Raw genomic sequence first — 22532 nt, 5'->3', positions numbered from 1 at the left:
GAGCCTAAAGCTTTAAAAACGTTTTGAGAATGATCTCTTTAATTTTTATTCAAAACCAGAACTAACCTGCATGCGTCTTTTATTAATGTTCACAGCATTTCTTTAGCGATGATCTACAGAATATTAACGTAACCCAGTGCCTTTTATGTTTTTGATTCTAGGATGTTATTGACTGAGAAATGTAATAATATTGATTGCTTTGCAGCATGACAATACTGAAATCTACTAGCCGGGGTTCAGAGATGGTGTATTACTTAAAGCAGCATTCAAAGTAGTCGAATTTTATTGTTTTTGACCATTTCACTTGAAATAAAGATAAACTTTGTTGAAGAGTGAATTTTTTTTTTGCAAGAACCTGATTTTTTTAAAATGTACATCCTTGAGTTGAACTGAAAAATAGTTGCCTGCTTTTTTGGGGGGCAGGTGTATGCTTCATTGTTCAGCTTAGTTTTTGTTAATTTGATGTTGCTTTTGTCTTAGTTGTAAAGGCTTTTGTTGTTTCAGCACACCTGAATCTTTTGAAAATGAAGGCTGTTTTCTTCTTTAGCTTGTTCTACCAGGGCTGTAGGTTTAGAAGGTTTGAATTTACTAAGAATCAATTATGCATCTGAAGTTAGAAATCTGTTTACTTATAATTATACCTTTATAGATATAATCTCAACCAAAGGCACAACCCTGGAAATAAGTGGGAACATCCAGTCTGTTATGGATACAAATTCACTTGATGAAAAATATTTCCCTCTATTGACACAATATACAGTACTTTCCCTTTCTTAAGTCGCTTTAAGTTTTGGAACTTTCAATAACAACATTGAAGGGTCTGTTTGGCAAGGTAGAATCTGAGCAACTTCCTATTTTGATTGGTCTCTCCCAGAAAATCTGTATTCAGACCAATCGGCAAAGATTTATCACTAAATTTTAAAAGTTATATTCAGAAAGCGAGAAAGGCTACAAGCCGCAAATGCATGAGACCCCTCAAGATAGTAGCAAATACACATTAATACTGTTCACTTGTGAACCGTGAGTGCTACAAGCTGTTGTAAGAATGCTTGTTATACATTCCTATATGGCTATTTCAATTATTTTTCTATGGCAATGTTTTTGCAACTTATATGATTTGATCCTAGATTATTACAAGATGAAGGTGATTACAATTATTGCCTTGGTTGATATCTGTTTTTCAATCTTGATAGGAGGAGAAGCAAGTTGTCAAAAAGCCATAGAGGGTGCTGAAGTCTTTGGTGAGGACATTTTAAATTTTTTTTAGTATTATAAGCTTTCTTAAAACAAATGTCACAGATGTAATTTGATCTCTTATTCGGCACTTTTTGGCATTCTATGAAACGTAGAAGCTAATTTATACCAAGTTGTCCAGCTAGCAACAATTAAATGAAACACTAGAATGGGTGTTCAGTCTGGATTTCATACACTAGTTTATCCCTCTATGAAATGGTTAGGCAATGGAGACAGGCAAGAAAGTTATCTCTATATTAGTACTAACTCTGTTAAATTATACCTTCAGAGTAATAATTGAATGTCACCATAGATCATGATTAGAGGTTGTACTCATTTGTAAAGGTCCCTGATTGACAGGTTGAAAAATTGTTTTCAGATATTGAAGAACCCTTACAGCAGGTCCAACTGCTGTAACTCCTTCTTGAGAGAAGATTAATGTGGCCCCCAGGTCCATTTACATTTGACCAGGCACGTTTTCTAGGCAACCTTTAAATTTCAATTAGAAATTATTGAAAGTGTTGATCTGTGCATGGTTGTATTTATCTTGCAGCATTCCTTTTAACCACCTTTCTTTGATTTGTTTAGGCGGTTGTACAGAGCCACCAAGACCTGACACCAATTGTGGTGGTCTTGTTTGATGAGAGTGTCAATGTCATCAGGTGGGCTAAAAAATATCAAACAAAGTAAAAAATTGTTATCAAAAGTGCCCTAAACAGAACATGCCAGAAGTACAGAAGTAAACGTAGTTATTTTTAGCTTAAATTATCAGAAAAATACTCCACCTCTTGTGAAAATTTCTATTCACAGATGAATGATGTTGATGTTTCTTTTTTTTTTCCTGCTTAAAACGCAAATTTTAGTGAGGGCTGGGCCCTTAACTGTCTCGTAATTTTCCAAATATTAATATGTACATCTCTAGTCTCGTATTGTCTCTTAGTATGGATTGAAGGATATTCCTTTTATTCCAAAGGACACTTAACGAGGATACACAACCAACAAATATGTTAGACAGCTGTTTGGTCTTTGTGGCACACAACAGATCACCCAGTCTGTCACATATGCTCGAACGTGTTGGTGAAGATCCACGTCCCCTGAGTGGTGCCCATGTCTTGATTCTGCAACAAGTTGGTGTTACCAAACGCCAAGTCATTGCTGCGTGGTTGTCTGGTATAGGTGCATGCCTCCATGTTTCGTTAGAGGAAAGTGACCAGCCTTGATACATTAATAGTCTAATTTTCTTATCACTAGGTTATAAATTAAAAGCAGAGGAGGTAATCAGACACACCACAGTGAACCTCCACCATGTAAAGGCCATCTCTCTACAAAGGTATACCTACAGTAAACTTTATATATTCTATACTTTCTTCTATGTAATTTGTTAACAAAGGAAAACAACGGGTCAAGCCTTTTCTATGCAGTAAAGTAAATGGTAGTTGTTTCTTACATAATCCTAAATATGCAGGTTGTTCTCTCATTATGGTATTTGACAGTTACAGCATTGGGTAGGGCATGCTTGCGGCAGCAGCAGCAGCAGAAGTAGAAGCAGAGGATGCGCTTTTTCCGAATGCAATCGTTCTTTTCCGCAGGTACTTAATTAAGACTAATTTATTGTCAGAGTATCACATATTTTGCATGTAAGCGTAAACTGCTGTATCTGGGTAAGATTTAAGCTTAAGGCGAGTTATGTATGGCAAAAGTTTCTTTTTTTCTGGTTTTTTTTTTTTAATTCGTGATATTATACTAAACGAAGTTTTGGATAAAACAGGACCAGACGAAGGCTAAATTGGAGTATTCGTACCAAAGTCAAATTGAGGTGGCTGCTTTAAGTTTCCAGCATTTGCGAAGTTTAAAAATTTGTCAAGAAAATTAATTAAGCGACCTGCTTGTAACAATCTAATGCTCACTGAACAATACTTTCTTTCAGAGACAAGAACACCATATCTCCGTGAAGTTGGTCAAACCCTCCGTTTGTTATACTCGATCTTGTGTATAACGAGCACGTTGTTTTTAATGTACTCGTTATACTCGATCGACCCAAAGCTGTAATTTTTATGAGTAAGGGGGGAGGGAGTAAGCAGATCCAACTCAATATATGACATCACAAAAGTAAATGAATAACATTATATATTGAAGGGAAGAAAAGACAAAAAGAGTCTATATTTCTCCCTTCTAAGCTAGCTAGGACGATATAGAGCCTTATGTGAGAAGAGAAGGGAAGTGGGAGGTGTAGGGGCGGTTAAAAGAGGGGGGAGGGGGTTGAGAGGATGACTTCTGGAAGTCTTAAAACATAGCCGGAGGTTGTCGGTCTGTCCATGAAGATCTATGTGGCCAAGCAGCTGGTCGTTTCTGCCCACTTTCCTCGCGACTTTGTTGTGCAGTTCTGTCATTTATAGGATATAGGGAATTTTGGGTAACAGATCCGCGCGAATGAGCGGCGAAGTAACGGAGGGAATGTAAAGGAATAAACTACCGCTCGGCCGCACAAATCTTCGTTGAACGACCAAAAACCTTCAGCCACGCAAGCTATAGACATACAGAAGTCCTTTTCAATTCAAGAAGTCATCCTTTCAAACCCTCTTCCCTTTACCCGCCTGGTATTTGCCCGTTTGGTATTTGGAAACAAAACATTCAATGAAGTTGGCTTATCATGTATTAACCGTTAGTTGAGTTTAACCGTCAGGGAAGTTTCTGATGACCTCTGTCGGATTGCAGGATGCCAGACATATAAACAGGCAATTGTAAGAAAAAAAAATATGACTTGATAACCTTTGACAATTTGAACTATTTGCTTAAAAGGACCAAATAAACCTCACTTTTCTGTTGTAGATATTACATCGTATTGTTGCTAACTGTAATCTCCCTAGACTATTGATTGAAAATACAGCTTTATTACTCGACAAAGGTTATGATTAGCAAGGTCAGCTGGTTGAGTGTTAATTTTTGTCAACAAACAATTTTTTTTGAAAATGTAACAGTCCAAATAATCCTGGCTTCAGATAAAACAAAGTTGATTTACCTATTATCTTGTAGCAAAATTTTTATGTAATTCTTACTGATTAAATTTGTTCAGTTAATAAAGGAAAAACATTTGAACATTGTTTTTTTTTGTTTTTGTTCTTTTACAGACTAGCGATTACTTTATACATGTACTTAGCCTTGAACACGTGGCAACACTAATGCTTTAAGGAGCCTAAGAAACAGAACGAACTTCCTTCAATGTATAGGCTACATTAACGAATAGAGCAAAATTATTTTCTTGTAAAAAAATAATGATGATAATACATGTGTAAAAATAGAAATATAACCAACCAACTCAGATGATTAATAAGTATTTGCAAGAGAATATATACCGTTTATATTCTCTTGGCCAATGACCAAAATTAAATATTCAGTTATGGTAACGCAAAACAGCCCTAACTCTTTCTTAACCCTTTCACTTCCATGAGTGACCAAGACAGAATCTCTTCTTACAACATTGATACAATATCAAGGAGACAAGTAATGAGAATAGACCAAAATTACAATTAGGGGATTATAAGTTAATCCAATAACAAATTCTCTGAAGGAACATCGAAAGAATTGCATGGCAGACAGTAGCGAGAATTTCAAATGAGATCTTGGGAGTGAAAGGATTAAATGTAGGAACGGATTCACTTTTCCTAATTAATAACAATAACTTGTTCCATAAGCATGCAACTTAAAAACGAATACCAAAATAGATTCGTTTCCGCAAAGATACCCTTCATACTTTTTTTTTTTTACATAAAAAGCTATATCTCGATTCAAGGATAATGCTAGTCTAACTAGAAATCCTGGAAAGTCTAAAAACTCCTAGAAGGGTCAAAAAGTACAATTAAGTAAAATTAAGTAGTTGTTGACATAACCAGTTAACTTACAGCAACTAGTCAGAGAACAGTTAACAATATATTACAAAAAACAAAATGTTTTAATTTTGTACTTTAAAGAAGTTTCCAGATGAAACCGTTTATCAATAGTAGCACACAGTGATGAAGATCGTAGTTAAATTGGTTAGTAAAGATTGGCCGTACATGGGAGTAGAGAAACGACGTATGATTTTACGTAATGTTTATTCCTGATAACCAGGAGACTGTCTTGCCCCCACCCCTCCCACTTCTTTTCCACCACAAGAATTCACGATCATCGTGATTTTCTCATTTCATAAATGCTCAAAAAGAGTATATTCTATTGGAATGAAATCTATGATAAAACAACCTGCCGCCTCCCCTAAACATATTTGCAAGTTGGGTTCATCTCTATCACTGGACATAAAAGCATAATGTGAGGCAGCCATGACATGAGAAAGTGGCCTTAATAGTCGTTTCATCAATGAAATAAACGAAAGAGCAGAACTATCGTTACATCAGTAATTGGTGAATAGAAAGGGAATCGTTTTCAGGCTCTATAAACTGCTGTAAACTGTTGTTGAAATGTTCTTGTCTTCTTTTTTCTTTGGTGGAGTGTCTTTACTCAGCTCACCAAGCACCTTGATTGCGCGTTAACCTTTTATGAAGCGACTTCTGTCGTTTAAGAATAGGGTGTCGCTCAAAACTGTAGTTTTTGAGAAAATCTCTTTGGATACCGGCAAGCTGCTGCTCCAAGTTACTTTTAAGGACTTCACAAGCTTTGTGACTTGCTTCAAAATATTTATGGGCTTCGTTCATGCCAGTGTTACTTTTGTGCTCGAAATCCAAATGTAGAGAACACTGCTTTTGCAAAGTGACTGCAACCATTGGATGGTCGTCACCAAAAATATTTCGATAAATATTTTCAGCTGTTTCCAAAGACACCTTTGATCTATTAACCATATTTAGGCCTCTTTCAGCATCACTCCTTATCAACGAAAAATCTGCCTTCAAATAATCGCAATACCGCGGGAGAATGTTTAGAGCTGAACGAATGTCCTTATACGCGTTGCCGTAGTTTCCCATTAGTACGCTTAACCGCGCTTTTTCCTTCTTTGTTAATGCGATTTGTTGTGTAAATCGAAATGGATAGCTCAAAATTTCTTCTGCTTGGAGTAAATCCTTGTTTGCCTGTGAAAGTATTTCTTGGACGCTCACCTCGTTCAAAGGCCAGTTGAATTCGAAGCTATCTAAAATAATTTCGGTTTTCTTCCGGAGAAGTGCGGCAAATTCGGGGTGGGACCTAATTTCTTGGCCCATGGGAAAACCAAGTTCTACCTCTTTGAGATATTCTTCAGCCATGTCAGACAAACCAAGCTTAGAGCAGGCGTAAGCCACCCGAACTGTACCCCTCCGCACCTAAAATAGACAATACAATAGAATTGTAGTGTCGCCTCCTAATTGTCAACATAAAGTCGTGATAATTTTTATCTTTATGTAGACAAGTTTAATTAAACTTTCCAGTTAAATTTGCTGGTGTGTGGCCCTTGTGCGTCTGTATGCACTCGTTACCTTACAGAGAATTCCACTTCGAAGGATATTTGGTACGAGGGGGAATCAGGTGTTCGTTTTCATTTGTTTCTCCTTGCCAGGGCTGAATATTATCATTTCCTCGATATTTAATCCGAGTCTCTATTTTCTTTCTGAAGATCGATCATTTTTTTTCCTAATGTTAGAAGTTTTTATTTTTTTTAGGGAAACGAATCAATGTCACGAACTTGAAGAACTTGGTTCCCCCATTGTGTATCAAGGCATCAAATATGTTCAGTCCTCGCTCATGTTTTGATTCCAGTTTTTATCGATATTTATTAATAACTATTGTTACACTGGTTTGAAAGCCTAACTTACAGTCTTAGTAAGAAATTCCTGATGCTGTGGCTATTTTCTCTTGATGCCGCAATCGACTTCGGCCAAATGTCTATGTGACCTTTTTATTGTAGGAAATCTGTAAGGCTTCGACATCTTTTTACTCAATACTGCTTCAGCCATAGTCACTTTGAACAAACTTTTTGCTGGCTTAAATAGATGCATGCGTCTGACCGTCTTAATGGTCGATAGACAACGGCTTTCTTATGATAAGCTGAATTCGACATGCAGGAGTACAGACACAGATGACCTCACCATTTTCAAGAGTTTGCTTTCTGTCATGTAAAACCAATAGATTCCATATTGCCGCGGGTCTGTACAGGAACAGTTCACTAAGAGACGTCAAAATGTGGCGGTAACATTAGTGACACAGTCGGCTTTGCCTTGTTTGCCACTGTTTTGTTCGTACCACATTATGAACGTCAGCTGTGATCTATTACTGAACAGAGGCACGGCAACGTGAAACTTATTTGTTAAATTGAGCAAGTTATATAGAAAAAACAATAGCTGATAAGGGTCCTTTACCCGGCAGAAAATTCAAGAGAAATCAACAAATTGTTCGATAGGCAGACTATGTATACTGTAAGATAAGTTTTCGTTTTTAATATACCTAGACATGAGCAAAAGTTGTGACTCCTTAACTTCAGTACTCCTGAAAAGGGCTCCTTCCAAACAAAAAGGAAAATTCACAGGCCAGTGTACTTGTACCTATCATAAAAATCTAACTCACCAACTATGCAGTGTCTTTTGGCTTACCTCTCTATGTTCCATGGTATCTCCATGCGTTTGTTTGTAGATTTGGAGAGCACTGTCAGCTAAATCTGCGCTTTTGACGGTTTCCCCGAGGATTAAGCAGACCTTGCTCAGCCTCTTTTGAGAATTAGCTCTCTCTTAAAGGAAAAAAAACAGCTGTAAGCGTTAATACGTCATCTTTGATTTTGGGGTCTACTATGCATTGATCGAAATTATTACAATCGTTGGGGAATCTCTCGCTATCGTGGTGATTTGCCGGCAAGAAGACCCTGATTTTAATTTGTAACAAAAACAATTGCACCGGAGACAAAAACAATTGCACTGGATCCTAAGGGCTTCCTTACATGTCCTCGATTTAGCTTCCTATCTTAGTCGAATCTAATCCTGGTCCAAGGGAGACCCCTCTCTAGTCAATTTTATTAATGGTCGTTTACACAAAAAAGCCGTTAGAATGAGACGGGTCGTTATAAAAGAAAAAAAAATGTCCTCTTACTCGTCATCTTAAAGTACGAAAGAGGCCCTAAACTTAATCCATTTCTACGATTCGAGAGTAAGTTTCGAGCTGTTTCTGCCATTGAAAGTAACAATGTCGCTTATTACCTGGGTGAGAGCGAGAGTAATGGTGCATGACCTTTATAGCGTGTAGTAGCTCTTTCTTGGCTTGTTGAATCATTCCCATCTGTAGGTAGCCATACGATAAATAATTATAGTTGGCGGCCACAATGCGATGGATACTGCCGTGGATTTTCTTGTTGATATCTAAGGCCTCTGTAAGACTTCTCACTGCATCGTCTACATCTCCCACATCACTCAGCGCATGTCCAAGATTTAACAATGCTGTAGCTCTAGCTGTAACGAAAAAAGATCCTCTCGAGTTCAAAAGTTCTCAAGGATTAACGTAGCTAATGTAATGAATAGTTCAACCTCTTCGTTTTATTAATAACAAAACGATAACATTGTGGAGAATACGATGAGAATTAACAATAACTTACCGGGATGACTTTTTGTGCCATATTGGTCATCTGCAATTTTTTTAGCTTTCAACGCAAACTGGAGACTTCTTTTAAAATCCGCCTTGTAGCGGTACACCACGCTCAGCTTTGATAAAATAACAGCACTGTATATGTCGTTGTATCCAAACTTTTTAAGTGCCATGTCCAAGGAAGCAATGCTTTCATCTAATTTGTCCATATTTCTTTGCACAGAGGCCAAACGGCTGAGTGTCGCGCCAATCTGAAAGGTAAGGTTTTTTAGGTTGAGACCATTTAGTTTGTTCAGGCCAGATAATTGCAGTCAGTTAGATATATCCTTACCGATTGCGTTTGACATTCACAACAGTGAATTAGAACAACCTAATGAAAATAAACCAGGTGGTTGAAGGTGGCCGTTGACATAACACTCTCAAGATTTTTTTTCTCTTCTCGTTATACTTTTATCACTTAATGCCATTTTATTCTGATATCACCCATAGGTTGCGTGTTCAAAATTTTCTTCGATAGATACATGAAAAAAATATTGCAAGTTCTCTCGCAATAGAGATTTCTTCTGGATACAGGTTTCTTGCCCTCCAAACGACTGCGGTGAGAAAAATTAGACAAGACAATACTTGTTTACTAAGAAAGCATACTTCAAAAGCTCGGTTCAAATTTATTTTAACAAACATGAAAAACAAACTTCACAATTCTCGTGGAAAACATGATATAGAGTTCAGTTTGTGTATTACGAGTCTTGTTTGAAATATTCGTGAATTGTTTTCTATGCTGATAAATAGGTTCTCCATTCTCTTTTTCAATTTATTTGTCCCTGTTCATATTGTAAAATTTGTACACGCGAGGCTATTTACTAAAGTTTCGTTTCGATCATGGTCATTCTTTCCCACCATAATTTACATCATGACTAAGTTGCAACTCTTACATTAAATTTTCTTAAGCTGAGCCACTGTACTTGTACCCGTGGACCCGTGGGAGTTGACAACTCCTTTTCGAATAGACTTGCCATTCTATTACCGGATGTGCTACAGGTAATTGCGGGTACCGGTGCCCATGCTTGTTCTAGCCGCTCACTTAGTCACATTCACTGCGCGCCTGTGATTTTTAATTTCGTAGCTTGGTGAAGGAAACTAGTCCGTGTTTTTAGGATGATATCAATGAAGGATACCAACAAAGCCTCTCGAGGTAAGCTGTTGCAACCGGAGATCAACCAGTGAAAAGATATGAAAATATGAAGTTTTAGGGGGCTAATAATGAGAAACATAATAAGTTATTTATTCTATCTTATGAGATCTAAATCAACATCTTTATCGAAGAGCGGTTTTCTACTAATGTTGGAGGCACGTTTTACATTGATGAATAAGAAAAACTAGTATCATTCTGTGAGTCAAGATTTCTTGGTCGTACGATCTCGGAAAAGATGTTCCAACGCTCAATATTTCAAACAAGTTTACCTTTGAAAATTAACCGGGCTCCGTTGACATGCACATTTGAAAACTAGAGCAAATTAATCGGCAGCTACTGTGTCAACATCGTATTCATCGGTTTTTTGGTACATTCAACCACATATTTAGAGGCGGATCCAGAGGCGTTTAATTACGACATATAGGCCATGAAGTAAACATAGGGAATACGCCCACTCAGTAGTAATTATCGTCTATGAAAGTCTTCAAACTCCATTAGTCGTAAAGTTTTCCTCATTTCGTTGGGAAGAAAACAAATGGAGATCCTTTGTACGTGCGCAACAAATCACTGAGCTATTGAGGCCAAAGCCAATTCCCTGTCTAGGACATGCTTACCGGTATTATCTCTAGAGAGTAGCTCTACACCTACCGATTGATATACAATAAAGGAAGGATAACGATAGCGAAAAAAAAAAATGATAGTTAAATGCTATATATTACATCAATCATAAAAATTGGAAGGAACTAGTTGAGGAGGTTCAAGTTAGCATGTTCTAACGGCATTAGTTTGGCTAAGTAGGAAGCGCTTAACCTCTGCTAAAAACGCCATGGTTTGCTGTGTTTAAAAAATGTCTCAAGAAGAGCTTATTCAAAAGAGTCACAGCATGATCTTGAAATATATTTGTCATTGCTGGGATTTGTACTTGAGCACCACCGGTAGATCTTAAGTTGCTGGGTGGCTTTTGTACGTCTAAGCGCATAAACTCAGGCCAAAACGGGATATACAAAGCTTTTTTTGCTAGTCTCAGTAGGTTTGTGTCTTTGTTCTTGTACTGATAACCAACTGAGGGACAAAACGCCATCTGAGGTAGTGCATCTCCTCAGAGATATTGACGCAACAAATATTTTATAGTTCGCTTTACCTAAAGTCGAGCCTTAAAGCTGTAGCTGTTTGCTTAAATCTTTAACGTTTATCACTGACCAAATCTCAGCAGGGCCCGCCACATCACCAACGCCTTGGCAGTCATCTGAAGGTACGACTTCAGGTAGTCATCCCACCTCCCAAGCTCTAATTCGAGCAAATGCGTCTCAGAAAATAGATCACTTAAAGAAATGGAGTATTTCAACTTATAAATTTACCAGGCAGTATCTTTCTGAACGTTTTGGTAAAGGCACAAGGACCGTGGACAAAGAACTTGAAGGACAGATTCTTCTGTTAAAAGAAACCCAAGTAAAGTATGTTAATGTTCTGAAACTGGCAAAACAGATGACGAACCATTTACAGAATATGGTTCAAAGTCAAAGAGGTCTTGCCGATGCCTTTGCAGATTTAGGGGTAAAATCTCCAGAACTTCAGGCTGACTTTAACTACAATGCTGAGTACCAAAGATTACTGGTTAAGAATGGAGAAGTTCTTCTTGGGGCACTTAAGCTTTTTACATCTAACTTGACGACTCTGGTGCACAAGACCATAGAGGATTCCATCATGACAGTGAAAGCTTATGAATCCGCCAGAATAGAATATGATGCTTACAGGACAGACCTAGAATCCATCCAAGTTGGACCAAGAACAGCAGCGACAGTTCATAAAGCTGAAGCGGCAAAGCAGAAGTATGATGTCCAAAAAGACAAATTTGATCGACTTCGGGGTGATTTAGCGATCAAACTCAGATTTTTAGAAGAAAACAAGGTATTTTTGCAGTTCACGTCTCATGTGACCCACTTGCAGTAATCATGGCGAAATGTTATCTTTTACACTACCGCTATGGGCTTTACTCGGGTGGACATGAAAAAAAATGATAGAATTCCCTTTTGAAAATAAAAGCATTTGAGCATTCATGCGGGGTTTCGACCGAAGCACTTAAAAAATCTGAATTTCCTTGACGATGCCACTTATTTTCATCTGATTACGGTATTTTAACAGAAATTTTCAATAATCAACAGACATAACTTTTAGTGAAATTATGATGACAAATTTTGGGCATTTAAAAAGTGGAAAATCCTAAAGAAAGACATTATATATGATATCTTGTTTGAGGTCACAAATACATTGCGAAGTCTAAGCCAGAACTGTTTATTTTGTGTGAGCGTGCAATTTATATCACCTGTTTAAAACTGATGTGACTATATCCAAGATGAAATGTTAGTCTTGCTTGGAGGGGGGGAGAGGTATCTTGGGTTAGTGACATAGATATCTATGAGAACTCATCGTAGGTTTTAAGTATCAATGTTTCATTAATATGAGCAAACAATTGTTGTGAGGAGTGCCCTATTAGACGTTGCATGTAGACACCTTAAACGTTTATTCCACGCAATGCGCCCGAGTAGAAGTTGGATCAGTTTTGCCATCTGTTTCTTTTATCTACTTCCTCAACAGGTGAAAGTTTTGCATAAACAATTGTCACTCTTCCAAAATGCAACTACAGCTTACTTTGCTGGAAACAAAGGGGCCCTGGATGACAGTATGAAGGAATTTCATAACAAATACAAGAACAATGATGGCAAAAAGCCATTTATCCTGGAACATTGAAGGCATGCCACCATAGCATCGGAATCAAACTAAGAGCATTGTGGTGTTGCCAGAAAGTTTATATATTGGTAAAATCAGTATTATTATAGAGGATTAGTGCAGACAACTATCTTACATCTTAGATAACATAACTCATGTCGTGAATGGGAATAATCCCCACTCACAACAATTTATGTTGGAATAACAATTCATCATCCGTCTGTAAGTCGAGATCCGTTTAGTTTCCCAAAACGTGAAGCTTGAAGACATAATTATCTAGTGTAAAGATATAATATTTAAGCTTAATCTAGTTTTGTGTCCCTGTTTAACAAAAAGTCACAGCGTGTAATTGGATATCCGGAGTAACCTTTGGGGCTTCAAGAATGAAATGAAGAATGAAATGAAACACGGAGTCTTTGCAAGAGTTTCCAGGCAGAATTCTGCTCCACTGGTTCATGAATGCTATAAGATCCGGTGCATATGAGCTACAGGATGATATTATGAATGCTATCTACAGACATATAGATCAACAAGGTCCAATACCGCACTCTCAAATTAACTATTAGACTGGAGCCCAATAAGTAATAATGTTAGGGAAGGGATATTGTGAAGAGGCTGAAAACAAGCTTCAACTAGAACGTAAAGGTAAAATTATCGCTGTGACCTCTAAGTATAACATTACCCTCAGTTCGCTTGGTGATGCGACGGATTCAAAGATTTTGAGAGCCATCTTTAAGTAGTCTTCTGCTTCAACATACTGACCGAGGTAGCGGTACGAAGATCCCAATGCACTCAGGGTGTAACCATATTCCTGTTTGAAGTTTTCTTTACCGACATAAATCTTCAGGGCTCTTTGGATTAAGTTACTGAGACAAAAGTGAATTTTTTTAATACATGAGAAAGAATTACCCTCGCATATTAATCTAAAACTTAATCTGATCTAACCCTTAATCTAACCCTCGCATATTAATCTAAAACTTAATCTGATCATCGATGTTAAACCCCTCACAGATCTCCCGCCGGCTTGCTTCGCTCAAGGCCTCAAACTTTCTGGCAGTCTAAAGTCGTTCGTAAACTTTTGTGAGAATATATCGAGTTTGCTGCGAATGTGATTTTTGAAGTAAATTAAGCAGAAGCAATATTTCGCTTCCTGTCTGAACCCTCCAAAGTCTAAAGTATCTTCCTGAATACTGAAAGTAAAAATTTGGGAAATATTTATTGTGGTTATTGACAAGCCAGTGGTTTTCTTGGTGCCTTGCTTTTCATCACAAGCTATACATTCTATCCACACAGGCACATGCTATAAAATATTTCAACAGGAAGGAGAAGAGATTTTCTCTCTAGAATTGATCAAGTTTTAGATTTTCATTGAGGCTAACTGAAGTTGATGAACAAGGCAATTACTGTCAAGAGTGAGTTTCTTTGATTTCTGTTCAAAGAATTTGAGTTTTTGATAGTGATGTTTCCTGAGCTGCAGTGTCAGAAGGAAATCCTCAGTCTGGCGTTTTACTGCTTTGAAGGGAAAAAAGATTTAGGTACCGGGAACATTATTCTGATTTTAAACATTGCTTACATTTTTTCGCGGTTATCATTTGTTGTCGTTGAAGTTTTGGATAAAGCTGGATCGAAATTTCGCGTCATGATCATTTTATTATGAACGTGTAAAGATTGTAGATCCGGTTGTCTAATGAAACTTTGTGGAACGTCTGACGTTAGCATAGGTAATTTTAGCGTAAGTGGTGCTTCGTCTAGTGGCTTGTTTTGGACATTCAGTCGAGAGTAACACCCCGGTTTGACTGCTTTTTCAAATTTCTCGTTATTTTCTTAAAATTGAGTCGCTGGATCTTTTGAAAATTAATTTTGAAAATAACTTACTGAAGGGCTATAATTAACTTTCTTCGATACTTACATAGCTTTAGTATGTCTTCCCAGTTCGTTCAATACATTTCCAAGACTTCGTAGAGTCAAAGCAATCTGTGGGTGATCCTCTCCTTTGTAGAACCGCTTTTTCTCTTGCAAGGCTATTTCTAAATACATTTTTCTTTCCCACGGGCTCGCGAGGTGACTATAAATTCATAAATTAACCCATAAGACTTATGATATAGCAAGAATCTGTACCTTTAATTCGAACCCTCGGTCGAAATGCAACTAACATTCTAAACTTGTGATAACGTATCCTTACTGCCCAAGCTCTCAAAACTTAGTTGCTTTCTTAGACGTGGATACTGCTTATTAGAGGTGGTTTGGAGGAGAAATTCTCTTTTCGTATCAAAATGAAGTTAACTGGATTTTTAAAATTTAAAATGAAAGCAAAACAACGGGCATTTTCCAAAAATGATGTAATTATGCGAAATATGTTCGTAAAATAATTATCAATTTTAATGGAAATATGTTTGTTAAATCTGTGATTTCGATGTTGAAACTATGCCTTAACTGGTTGTGCGCAGAATATGAGGATTCAACTTATACCTGTTGCTGTGGGCTTCTCCCAGGAAGTGCCACACGTTAGCCAGGTCAAGTTGCACATTCTCTTGGCCTTCATAGTTCTTGAAGAGGTCTAGAGCAATCTTGAGGTTCTCCCTTGCTTCTTCAGGCCTTCCAAAGATGAGCAAACCTTCCCCAAGACAGGCATGTCCATTAGCCATGACGAGGGGGTCGAATTCTCCTTCTAGTTTCAACTTTTCCTTGAGCTTTAAGGAAAAAACTTGTTTTTCAATGTGATTTACACATTAAATGCATCATTCACCCCCACTCATCTGCAGTTGTCCTTGTTCACGCAAGGCCACACCTGACTCGATTTAAAGTTAGTTCAGAAAAGATGTCCTAGCTATGCATTTGCTACAATCGCCCCGATCGAATATAGCAGATATTAATTAGCAAAACAGCTGGCTCATAAGAGGCCATATTAACAATTTTGTTTGAACTATTAAAAAATAGGACATCATCACGAGCGGGAGACAACTACGAAGACGTTTGTACAGTAAAATCCTGTCCTTCATTTCCTTGCAATGTAACACGCCAAATTCCTTGAAAAACGCGGTTTATTGTGTCATTTGTGGTTTTCGTTACATTTCCTTTTCCCGGTAAATGTTCAAAAAATGAAGCTGGGTTATCGAAATTTGAATCGGAAAAGTCTTTAGCGGCAGCAAAATCTATCAGTTGTAAAGTATTTGTTGGCAAAGCTTACTGGAAATCCGATCGAAAACTGAAATTAAGGCGTAAAAAATTCCCAAAAAACCATCAGAACTAGGTGAGTGACAAAAAGTGTATTTCTTTGGGGAGAAGTCTTGCCTTTAATCCATAATGATATTTCTTAATCATTCGGTATCAAACATTTTCGTCTCCAGACTGTTTCCATATTTCAAAAGTTCATCATAGGACAAGTAAACCGAATGGTTAAACTCACTTTCACTGAGTTCAATGCTCTCATTAATTTTTTTACACAACCATATTATTGTCACGAATATTTTTTTTGTAAAAATGCCATACAAGCGCCGGCGATGCTGGACGACTTTTCCCCGATCACTTCACTTCACTTTTGTGCATGAAAAAAACCCAGCTCTTCTTGACCTAGTTTACATCTGCGTCCAAAAGTATACGACTGGAAATACCAAGATTTTTTGCCAGTAACACAACCACATATCTAGAGATCACTGTCTTTTAAGCCTTAGACTTTGGAAAAAGATTGAAAAATGCGAATTTTTTATGCTTTTTTTTCTTCCGGCCAGATCAGATCAGAAGTTAGTCATTACAAGAACAGCTGTTTTAGTGCATACCTTCACAGCTTCTTTCAGATGTGGTAAAACGAAGCGCATCAATTTGAAGTCTTTATTCCTGTTGTTTTGTAAAGCATCTTTGCATACCTCACTCAGGCATTTAATCACGTGAGAGACATCGAGACACGACAGAGTAGGAGTGTTTATGTTTCGTGGTTTGTTTTGCAAGAAGGGAATGTTCAATACGTAAGTCCATGTCTTTTCTACGAAAATAAAGAAGGGGAAAAATAAATGAGTAAAATATTCCTACAAAGGAAAATACGACTCACGAACAGCAAGAGAGGACTAAGTGGGAAACCAAGTCTTGAGTAAAATTTGAAATTATAAAGTCGTTGTCAAAAGGAGTAGAACAATTGGAACGTTAGAACAATACAGCACCGTAGGGAAATAGAGGGAGTGATCTATATTTAGAATCTAAAAATATATTGGGAATAATCTCTTTGAGGAGGATGTGCCCCACTATAATCATTCCAAATATGAAATATTTTCGCTAAAAAAAGATCCGGTGATTGCCTTTATTCTCGTGTCCGATCGAAAGTGTTAATGAAGTTAGAATTTGTTTACTCCAAGGGAACCCTTACTCACAAAAGCGAAAGGTAATGAAGTTCCTTTGAAATGCAGGCGAGATTAGCGGCTTTCATTGCCTTCTAGGTTACCTTTGCTGAAACATATAACGTTATTTTATTAACGAAACTTCCGTTATTTCTTTAGATCATGGACGTTAGGTTTTACGGCCATCACAAATAGAAATTACGTTTCCAAGTCATCTTTGCATATTCTGACAGCTGTTGCTTACATTATGTGACAGAGCTAATATTAGCTTGCAACTAACCAGTAACACTTCGGCTTTGCCCACTGAGTATATCTCTGAGCATGGTGTGTTCTCTTGGATGTATGGTTACTACTTTAATTTCCTCTCTCGTAGAACATTCGACAAATTCTCTGAAATTTGCTCGTTCCAATGGACCTGTAATACCTCTATCTAGAATTTCAAGGGGCAAGTAGTTCTCACTAGAACAGCAGGCCAAGAATTTTAACAGCTAAGGATAAACGAGAGAACCAAAGATGTTAGTGATTAGAACACTGCCTAACCGAAATATAGAAGGCAGACCGGTTCAACCATTAATCTAAGTATACCTCTCTAACATCGTAATTCTGGAACCTGGTTGTCGCCTCTCCGTACTGCAAGATAAACTAAAATATTTTAAGCTTACCTGCGTTTGATTTTCACGTGTTAGTTCCATCATCATTATCATATACTGAGGGAATGTGACTTCTTCCGGTGGTACTGGTAAATTTCCAAAAGTTAGTTTTTTATTCGTTTCTTCTTGGTATTCCCTCATAAAAGCTCCTAACCTGTTATAAGAAAAATTAAATTACAGATCTACAACCTTTAAGATGTTTATAAAGGGATGGCCTCTGATGAGTTACCGTCTAACGTGAATTGATAATTCATGATTTTTACGGATTAGTTGATTCATAAGTTGATGCTTGATTGTGGAGAAGATTATAAAGAAACTTTCAAGGTTCTCAACTCGATCACCTTAGCTTAAGCCTTTTTTTTATGTAAAAGAACTCACTTTGCTATATCTTGGGGAATGCAATGTGCCAGATTTGCGAAGCATGCAGCATCAGTTAAAGGGATACCACTTTTTTTCGCAAGAAATGTAACTGCATCTTCTTTCATCATTTTACCGATGAACACCTTCGCCAATGGATAGTCATCACCTTCCTCTTGCAGTAACTTAGAATCTTCAGTAGTCATGATCACCAGACCATTTCCAAGGCTCGGATCACCTGGCGCAGGCCAAAATTGTTGTTGACTTGACCTATCTTCTTTAACACCTTCTATCAATAGCACCCAGGAACCTTGCCTTCTCAGGGTCTTCATAACTTCTTCGTAAATTTGTTTCAAAGGTTTGTCGTAGGCATTTTCTTGGCATTGATTTTGAAGACTCATGTGGTATTGTCTTCCTTCTGATGTTCTGCTGAAAAGTGGTAGTTCCTGATTTGCAACCTTGGCCTGTTCAGTCAGACCGATTTCTTTGGCAAGACTACAGAAACTCTCGAGTATCGTTGCTTTATTTGTTGCTTTGATTGTCCACAGGATTGTTGGTCTGTTTCGAAAATTCCATGGTTTGTTCCAGAAGAATCGCGAGCGTACAGGTTTAGTGTAAAGTTGATCCATCAGATTTGCCGCGCAGTGCACTTTACCGTGTCCTGCTGGCCCATGTAAAATCAGGGTCTTCACGCGCGAGGAATTACCATTTTTGTAGAGGCGTTTCAACGTATTCATAACTTCTTTATCTTCTTTTCGCTGATAAAATCCACGACGAGGTGGAATCCTGACAGCATCAACTTTTCTTGGAAATCGGTGTCTGATTAGTTCAACGAATTTGTAACCCTCTTTTAACAGCTCGAGCATCGTCCTCATCTTGTTTTCCTGAAAGTCAAGTTTTATTTAGTCTACTTTTATTAACGCAATTCATTCGAGAGCAAGGCTAAAGTATAGCTGCTAATGTGATCCTACTCTACTTCCACCAAGTATTATGGTGTATGAATCATTTTCAAAGTGAATTTAATCGAGTTCTCCACTCCTGCTGAAAGGGTCTCTCTCGGTTATTCTTTTAGTTTCTGTCTTGATTTTGTTTTTGTTCTTTGTGACTTACTTGAAAACTCGGTTCGCTGTAAACTTCACAAGTATTGTGAAAAAAGAAAATCGAATGTTTTAGATCGTGCATGTGTAATGACCATTTAGAACAGAATGCAGACTTATAGGGTTCCTCTAGACCGTTACCGACACAATGTTCCATTCTTTGGAATGATGCAGGATGTATTCCTTTATTTTCGCAGCCATTTAGTTATTTTTCAACCACTTTCTATATTTGTCTCTCGTCGACCGCTTTTACTTTCTTTTTGTTTCAATTTTTTTAGACTGAAATAACCACTTGTTTCTAAATATTTCAGACATTCAATTTGTGACTATGGTGTGTGGTAAATATTGTCACAACAGCTAATGAGTTTCATTAATGATGTCCCTTCCAATTTCATTTTTCTACTTTCATCTGGAGCATTTATGGAATCATTTTCTTCGCCAAATTATAAAATCCAAAGGGATGCGTAGACGTAGCGAATGGAAAACTAGCTTCGGTATTCATGGAAGGATTGCATTTACATGCATATCGAAAGAAATAACCATGATGCAATCGCTCTATATCAGTGTTGATCAAAACATGAGCTAATTTCAAAGAGGAGTTTTCCATAGATTCCTCTTTGGTAATCTCAATCTCCGTGAATATCTACGTTACATCATTGATGTATTCGACAAGCCAATAGCATAAAATGACGTGACGTTGGCTGCTGCTCCAACCTTTCTTCTGTTTATATGTTTATAACATCTTTCGTAAAAATTATGATCTAACAGTCAGAGAAAACTGAAAGATAATGAATATCGCAGATGGAAACTTAAAGTAATCATTGCGCGGGAAAAACCCGAACGCCTCGTTGTGTGATTTTATTATCTCTAATCTGTTGAATTGATCTTAAAGATTATGGTTTTTGAACAAGATATTCGATTCTTGGTAGTATCTATCTAAGTTTCTGTGAGATGGCGATGTAGTGAGTCAGTCCGATGGTATTTAAATCTCTTTTATGTATATGTTGGACAACATTGCACTCTTGATGTCGACAAAGAATCATTATGCAAACTTTGGCAAAGTATGCAAATTTGGGGCTATATCTTGCATATTTCATGTAAGCGGTCGCCGGTAGAAATGGCCGTTCTGTATATTCATAAGTACCTCACACATGGCACTACAACGGAAAAAGAAGTGGAAAGAGCGTACAATCACCCTTACAGCACATTTGAAATGTGCAAACACTTTTGTTGAGGTAAGAATATTTTAATTTTAGGTATGGCGTAATGATCCTGATTTCTAGTGATTACGACCCCGCTAAGGTAGTGTACTAACGAAAAGCTCGAGTTCGAAAAACAATTGAAACATTCCAAAATTTAGCAAACGCTGCCGACGGTTGAAATGTGTACATTAATTCCAAGTCGCTACCATGTTTTTAAAGTTGACTCCGAAGTGCTTGAAATTCCCTGTCTAAAGTTATGGGAACCGATAATCTTTCCTGTAATTTGAATCTTCATGTGCGGTGTTTTTAAAAAAATTTGTCTCTAGCCAACAATCCTCTTATTCTCCGTAGGGCAGACGAGGAACATTTGCTGGTTTGACAAAGTCGGTTGGATCAGAAGTATGACATCATTGCGGAAGCGGGAAAAACCCCAGATTGAGTCTCACTTTCGATATATGTTCTGTTTCCCTTATTATCAGAGGCCAAGCAAAGGGGATTTGAATTTTCGTGTAAGTTTGAAAGATTTGCCATCATGCTTTAAACTGACATTTGGTATACCACGACCAAATGTTTTATGCCTAATGGAAATAGACATAAAGATGTATGTGTTTGATCCCTAATTAGTCCGTAATAACTTTGTAAATATCTTATTTAACTTTCGTTTTCACTACCTTTCTCTTCTTATTGCGGAAATTAATGAGCATCCAGTAGTCCCTCGTCCAAATTGAAGTTTTTTTTCCAGTTAGATACAAGGGGAAACCTATATGAGAGGAGAGAAAATATCGCAAATTAAGCAAGCATGAGAAACAGACAGACGGACATTCATGTATTAAGTCCTTGATCCGTCGATCGAAATGTTAAGTTCATTACAGTTTAGTGAATATTCAAAGATACCTTGTTTCTTCTTCTCAGTTTCCAGCTGTTCACGAGTTTTAACAGAGAAGAAATATCTCACGAACCGTTCACTCACCTTGCCACACTACATCCTTTGTGTAATCAAAAATTGCTCCAGTCAGCAAAACATGTCAAAAGAAACTCATTGTGCACGGAAAGTGATTATTTAACCAAACTGTTCTCATGTGACTTTATGACCTCTAATCCGTTAAGATCCTTTTGTTAAACCGAGAATATTCGGAATCGATGAACGCGTCATCACGTCGCTGATCAACAAATGGAATGAACTATGAAACGTCAACATTGTTATATTTTGTTAAGTATAACTTTATTTAGTGTCCCCAATTAGCAAAAATTAATGCTTAATCACTTTGACACTCAAATTAAGTTGATGAGTGAAAGTTTAGCAGAACAACAGAAGAAAAAATTCACACGGAAATATGAGGAAACGTAACCAAAATAGTAACTGAGACTTACCTTAATGATTAATACTGCTTCAAAAGAAGTGATGTATGAAACAAAAAAGGATTTAACATTAAAAGAAGGAAAATTAGTTGAGCTCCGTAGAATAAGTAAGCCAATGATCAGGTTCCCGCAGTGTTTCAGTTCCGCGACTTCTCCTTTCCACTTCCTCCTTTCTGATGTATTACAACAGCCACGCTAATAATAAACTATTTGTTCCATGGCAATAGTGCCGCTGCAATATTAAAAGGAATTAATCGTGCTCGAAAACGTCATCAAATTAGAGGAATGAGTTCTTAATATCCTCATGTCGAAATCTTTGTTTATTTGTCACGCACTAGTACTCAAACCCATGCACGGTATGCAAATTTAGGTGAGGTGGCTAACAACACCTTTCTTGACGTTATAAGTAGCCTCTCTGCGTTCCTTTTTTCCTTGAGTTGCGGAAAAATATGGTTTAGTTCTGTGACATAATGAGCCTCCAACCTGGCACCTCAAGAAGGAAACCGAAATGTTATCTTGTATTGCTGTCAGGTGGTCAAGTATCGTCAAGCGTAACTCTCTGAACAATAGAATTTAGCATTATCATGATATGATGTGCAAATGAAATGCCTATTTGTAAACTTTAAGTTAATGAAGAAATGTAAAATGGTTTCCGTGTTTACATAGCCTGATGTAAACACGCGGGAGGTGGGGAGAACACTCGATAAGCGTAGGAAACCACGACACGAAGCGGAGCGCATTACTTTTATGAATGTTGCTATTGCACAAAGTAAACGATTCCAATATAGTCATGAATTTTCCCCTAAAAATTCCGTTTTCTGTTAGTAACTCACAACTGCGGCAGAGGTGCTTTTTCAACT

The 22532-nt window shown here is 37.4% G+C and overlaps 2 protein-coding genes and 1 long non-coding RNA gene across 5 annotated transcripts; 2 read left to right on the top strand and 1 right to left on the bottom strand.

The window, feature by feature from the left end:
- Nucleotides 1-151: 151 nt before the first annotated feature.
- Nucleotides 152-21791, bottom strand: LOC131793341 (uncharacterized). 3 transcript variants are annotated; one of them, XM_066161067.1, is made up of 13 exons: nt 21685-21791; nt 20985-21073; nt 18036-18898; nt 17670-17811; nt 17288-17495; nt 16456-16658; nt 15149-15369; nt 14589-14744; nt 13362-13545; nt 8771-9011; nt 8379-8627; nt 7782-7915; nt 152-6518 (listed from the first exon to the last, which is right to left on the bottom strand). In XM_066161067.1, exons 2-13 carry the CDS (start codon nt 21015-21017, stop codon nt 5730-5732), a joined length of 3423 nt encoding a protein of 1140 aa, XP_066017164.1. In that variant the 5' UTR covers nt 21018-21073; nt 21685-21791; the 3' UTR covers nt 152-5729. The 3 variants fall into 3 exon arrangements, with proteins under 3 accessions (XP_066017164.1, XP_058966732.2, XP_066017163.1); XM_059110749.2 differs by lacking the exon at nt 21685-21791 and adding an exon at nt 21284-21407; XM_066161066.1 differs by lacking the exon at nt 21685-21791 and adding an exon at nt 21208-21335.
- On the top strand, nt 10380-13046 carry LOC131793340 (arfaptin-2-like). Its single transcript, XM_066161224.1, has 3 exons — nt 10380-10384; nt 11119-11860; nt 12548-13046. Exons 1-3 carry the CDS (start codon nt 10380-10382, stop codon nt 12698-12700), a joined length of 900 nt encoding a protein of 299 aa, XP_066017321.1. The 3' UTR covers nt 12701-13046.
- On the top strand, nt 19888-21357 carry LOC136278001 (uncharacterized). Its single transcript, XR_010716146.1, has 3 exons — nt 19888-20346; nt 20665-20822; nt 21226-21357. It is a non-coding gene; the product is annotated as an uncharacterized lncRNA (long non-coding RNA).
- Nucleotides 21792-22532: the final 741 nt, after the last annotated feature.

The sequence above is a fragment of the Pocillopora verrucosa genome, chromosome 14 (assembly GCF_036669915.1).
Source record: "Pocillopora verrucosa isolate sample1 chromosome 14, ASM3666991v2, whole genome shotgun sequence".
In the NCBI taxonomy this organism is placed as follows: domain Eukaryota; kingdom Metazoa; phylum Cnidaria; class Anthozoa; order Scleractinia; family Pocilloporidae; genus Pocillopora; species Pocillopora verrucosa.
Note: the sequence above shows the minus strand (reverse complement) of the source record. Positions and strands in the feature narration are given on the sequence as shown.

Excerpts from the sequence above, each read along its gene's own strand:
- LOC131793340 (XM_066161224.1), top strand. Across the intron at positions 11,861-12,547 it reads GATTTTTAGAAGAAAACAAG|GTGAAAGTTTTGCATAAACA; the intron begins GTATTTTTGCAG and ends CTTCCTCAACAG.
- LOC131793341 (XM_066161067.1), bottom strand. The coding sequence starts at position 21,017 with ATGCTCATTAATTTCCGCAATAAGAAGAGAAAG. Across the intron at positions 16,659-17,287 it reads GCAAAGCCGAAGTGTTACTG|AAAAGACATGGACTTACGTA; the intron begins GTTAGTTGCAAG and ends TTATTTTCGTAG. Across the intron at positions 15,370-16,455 it reads ATCTGAAAGAAGCTGTGAAG|CTCAAGGAAAAGTTGAAACT; the intron begins GTATGCACTAAA and ends TTTTCCTTAAAG.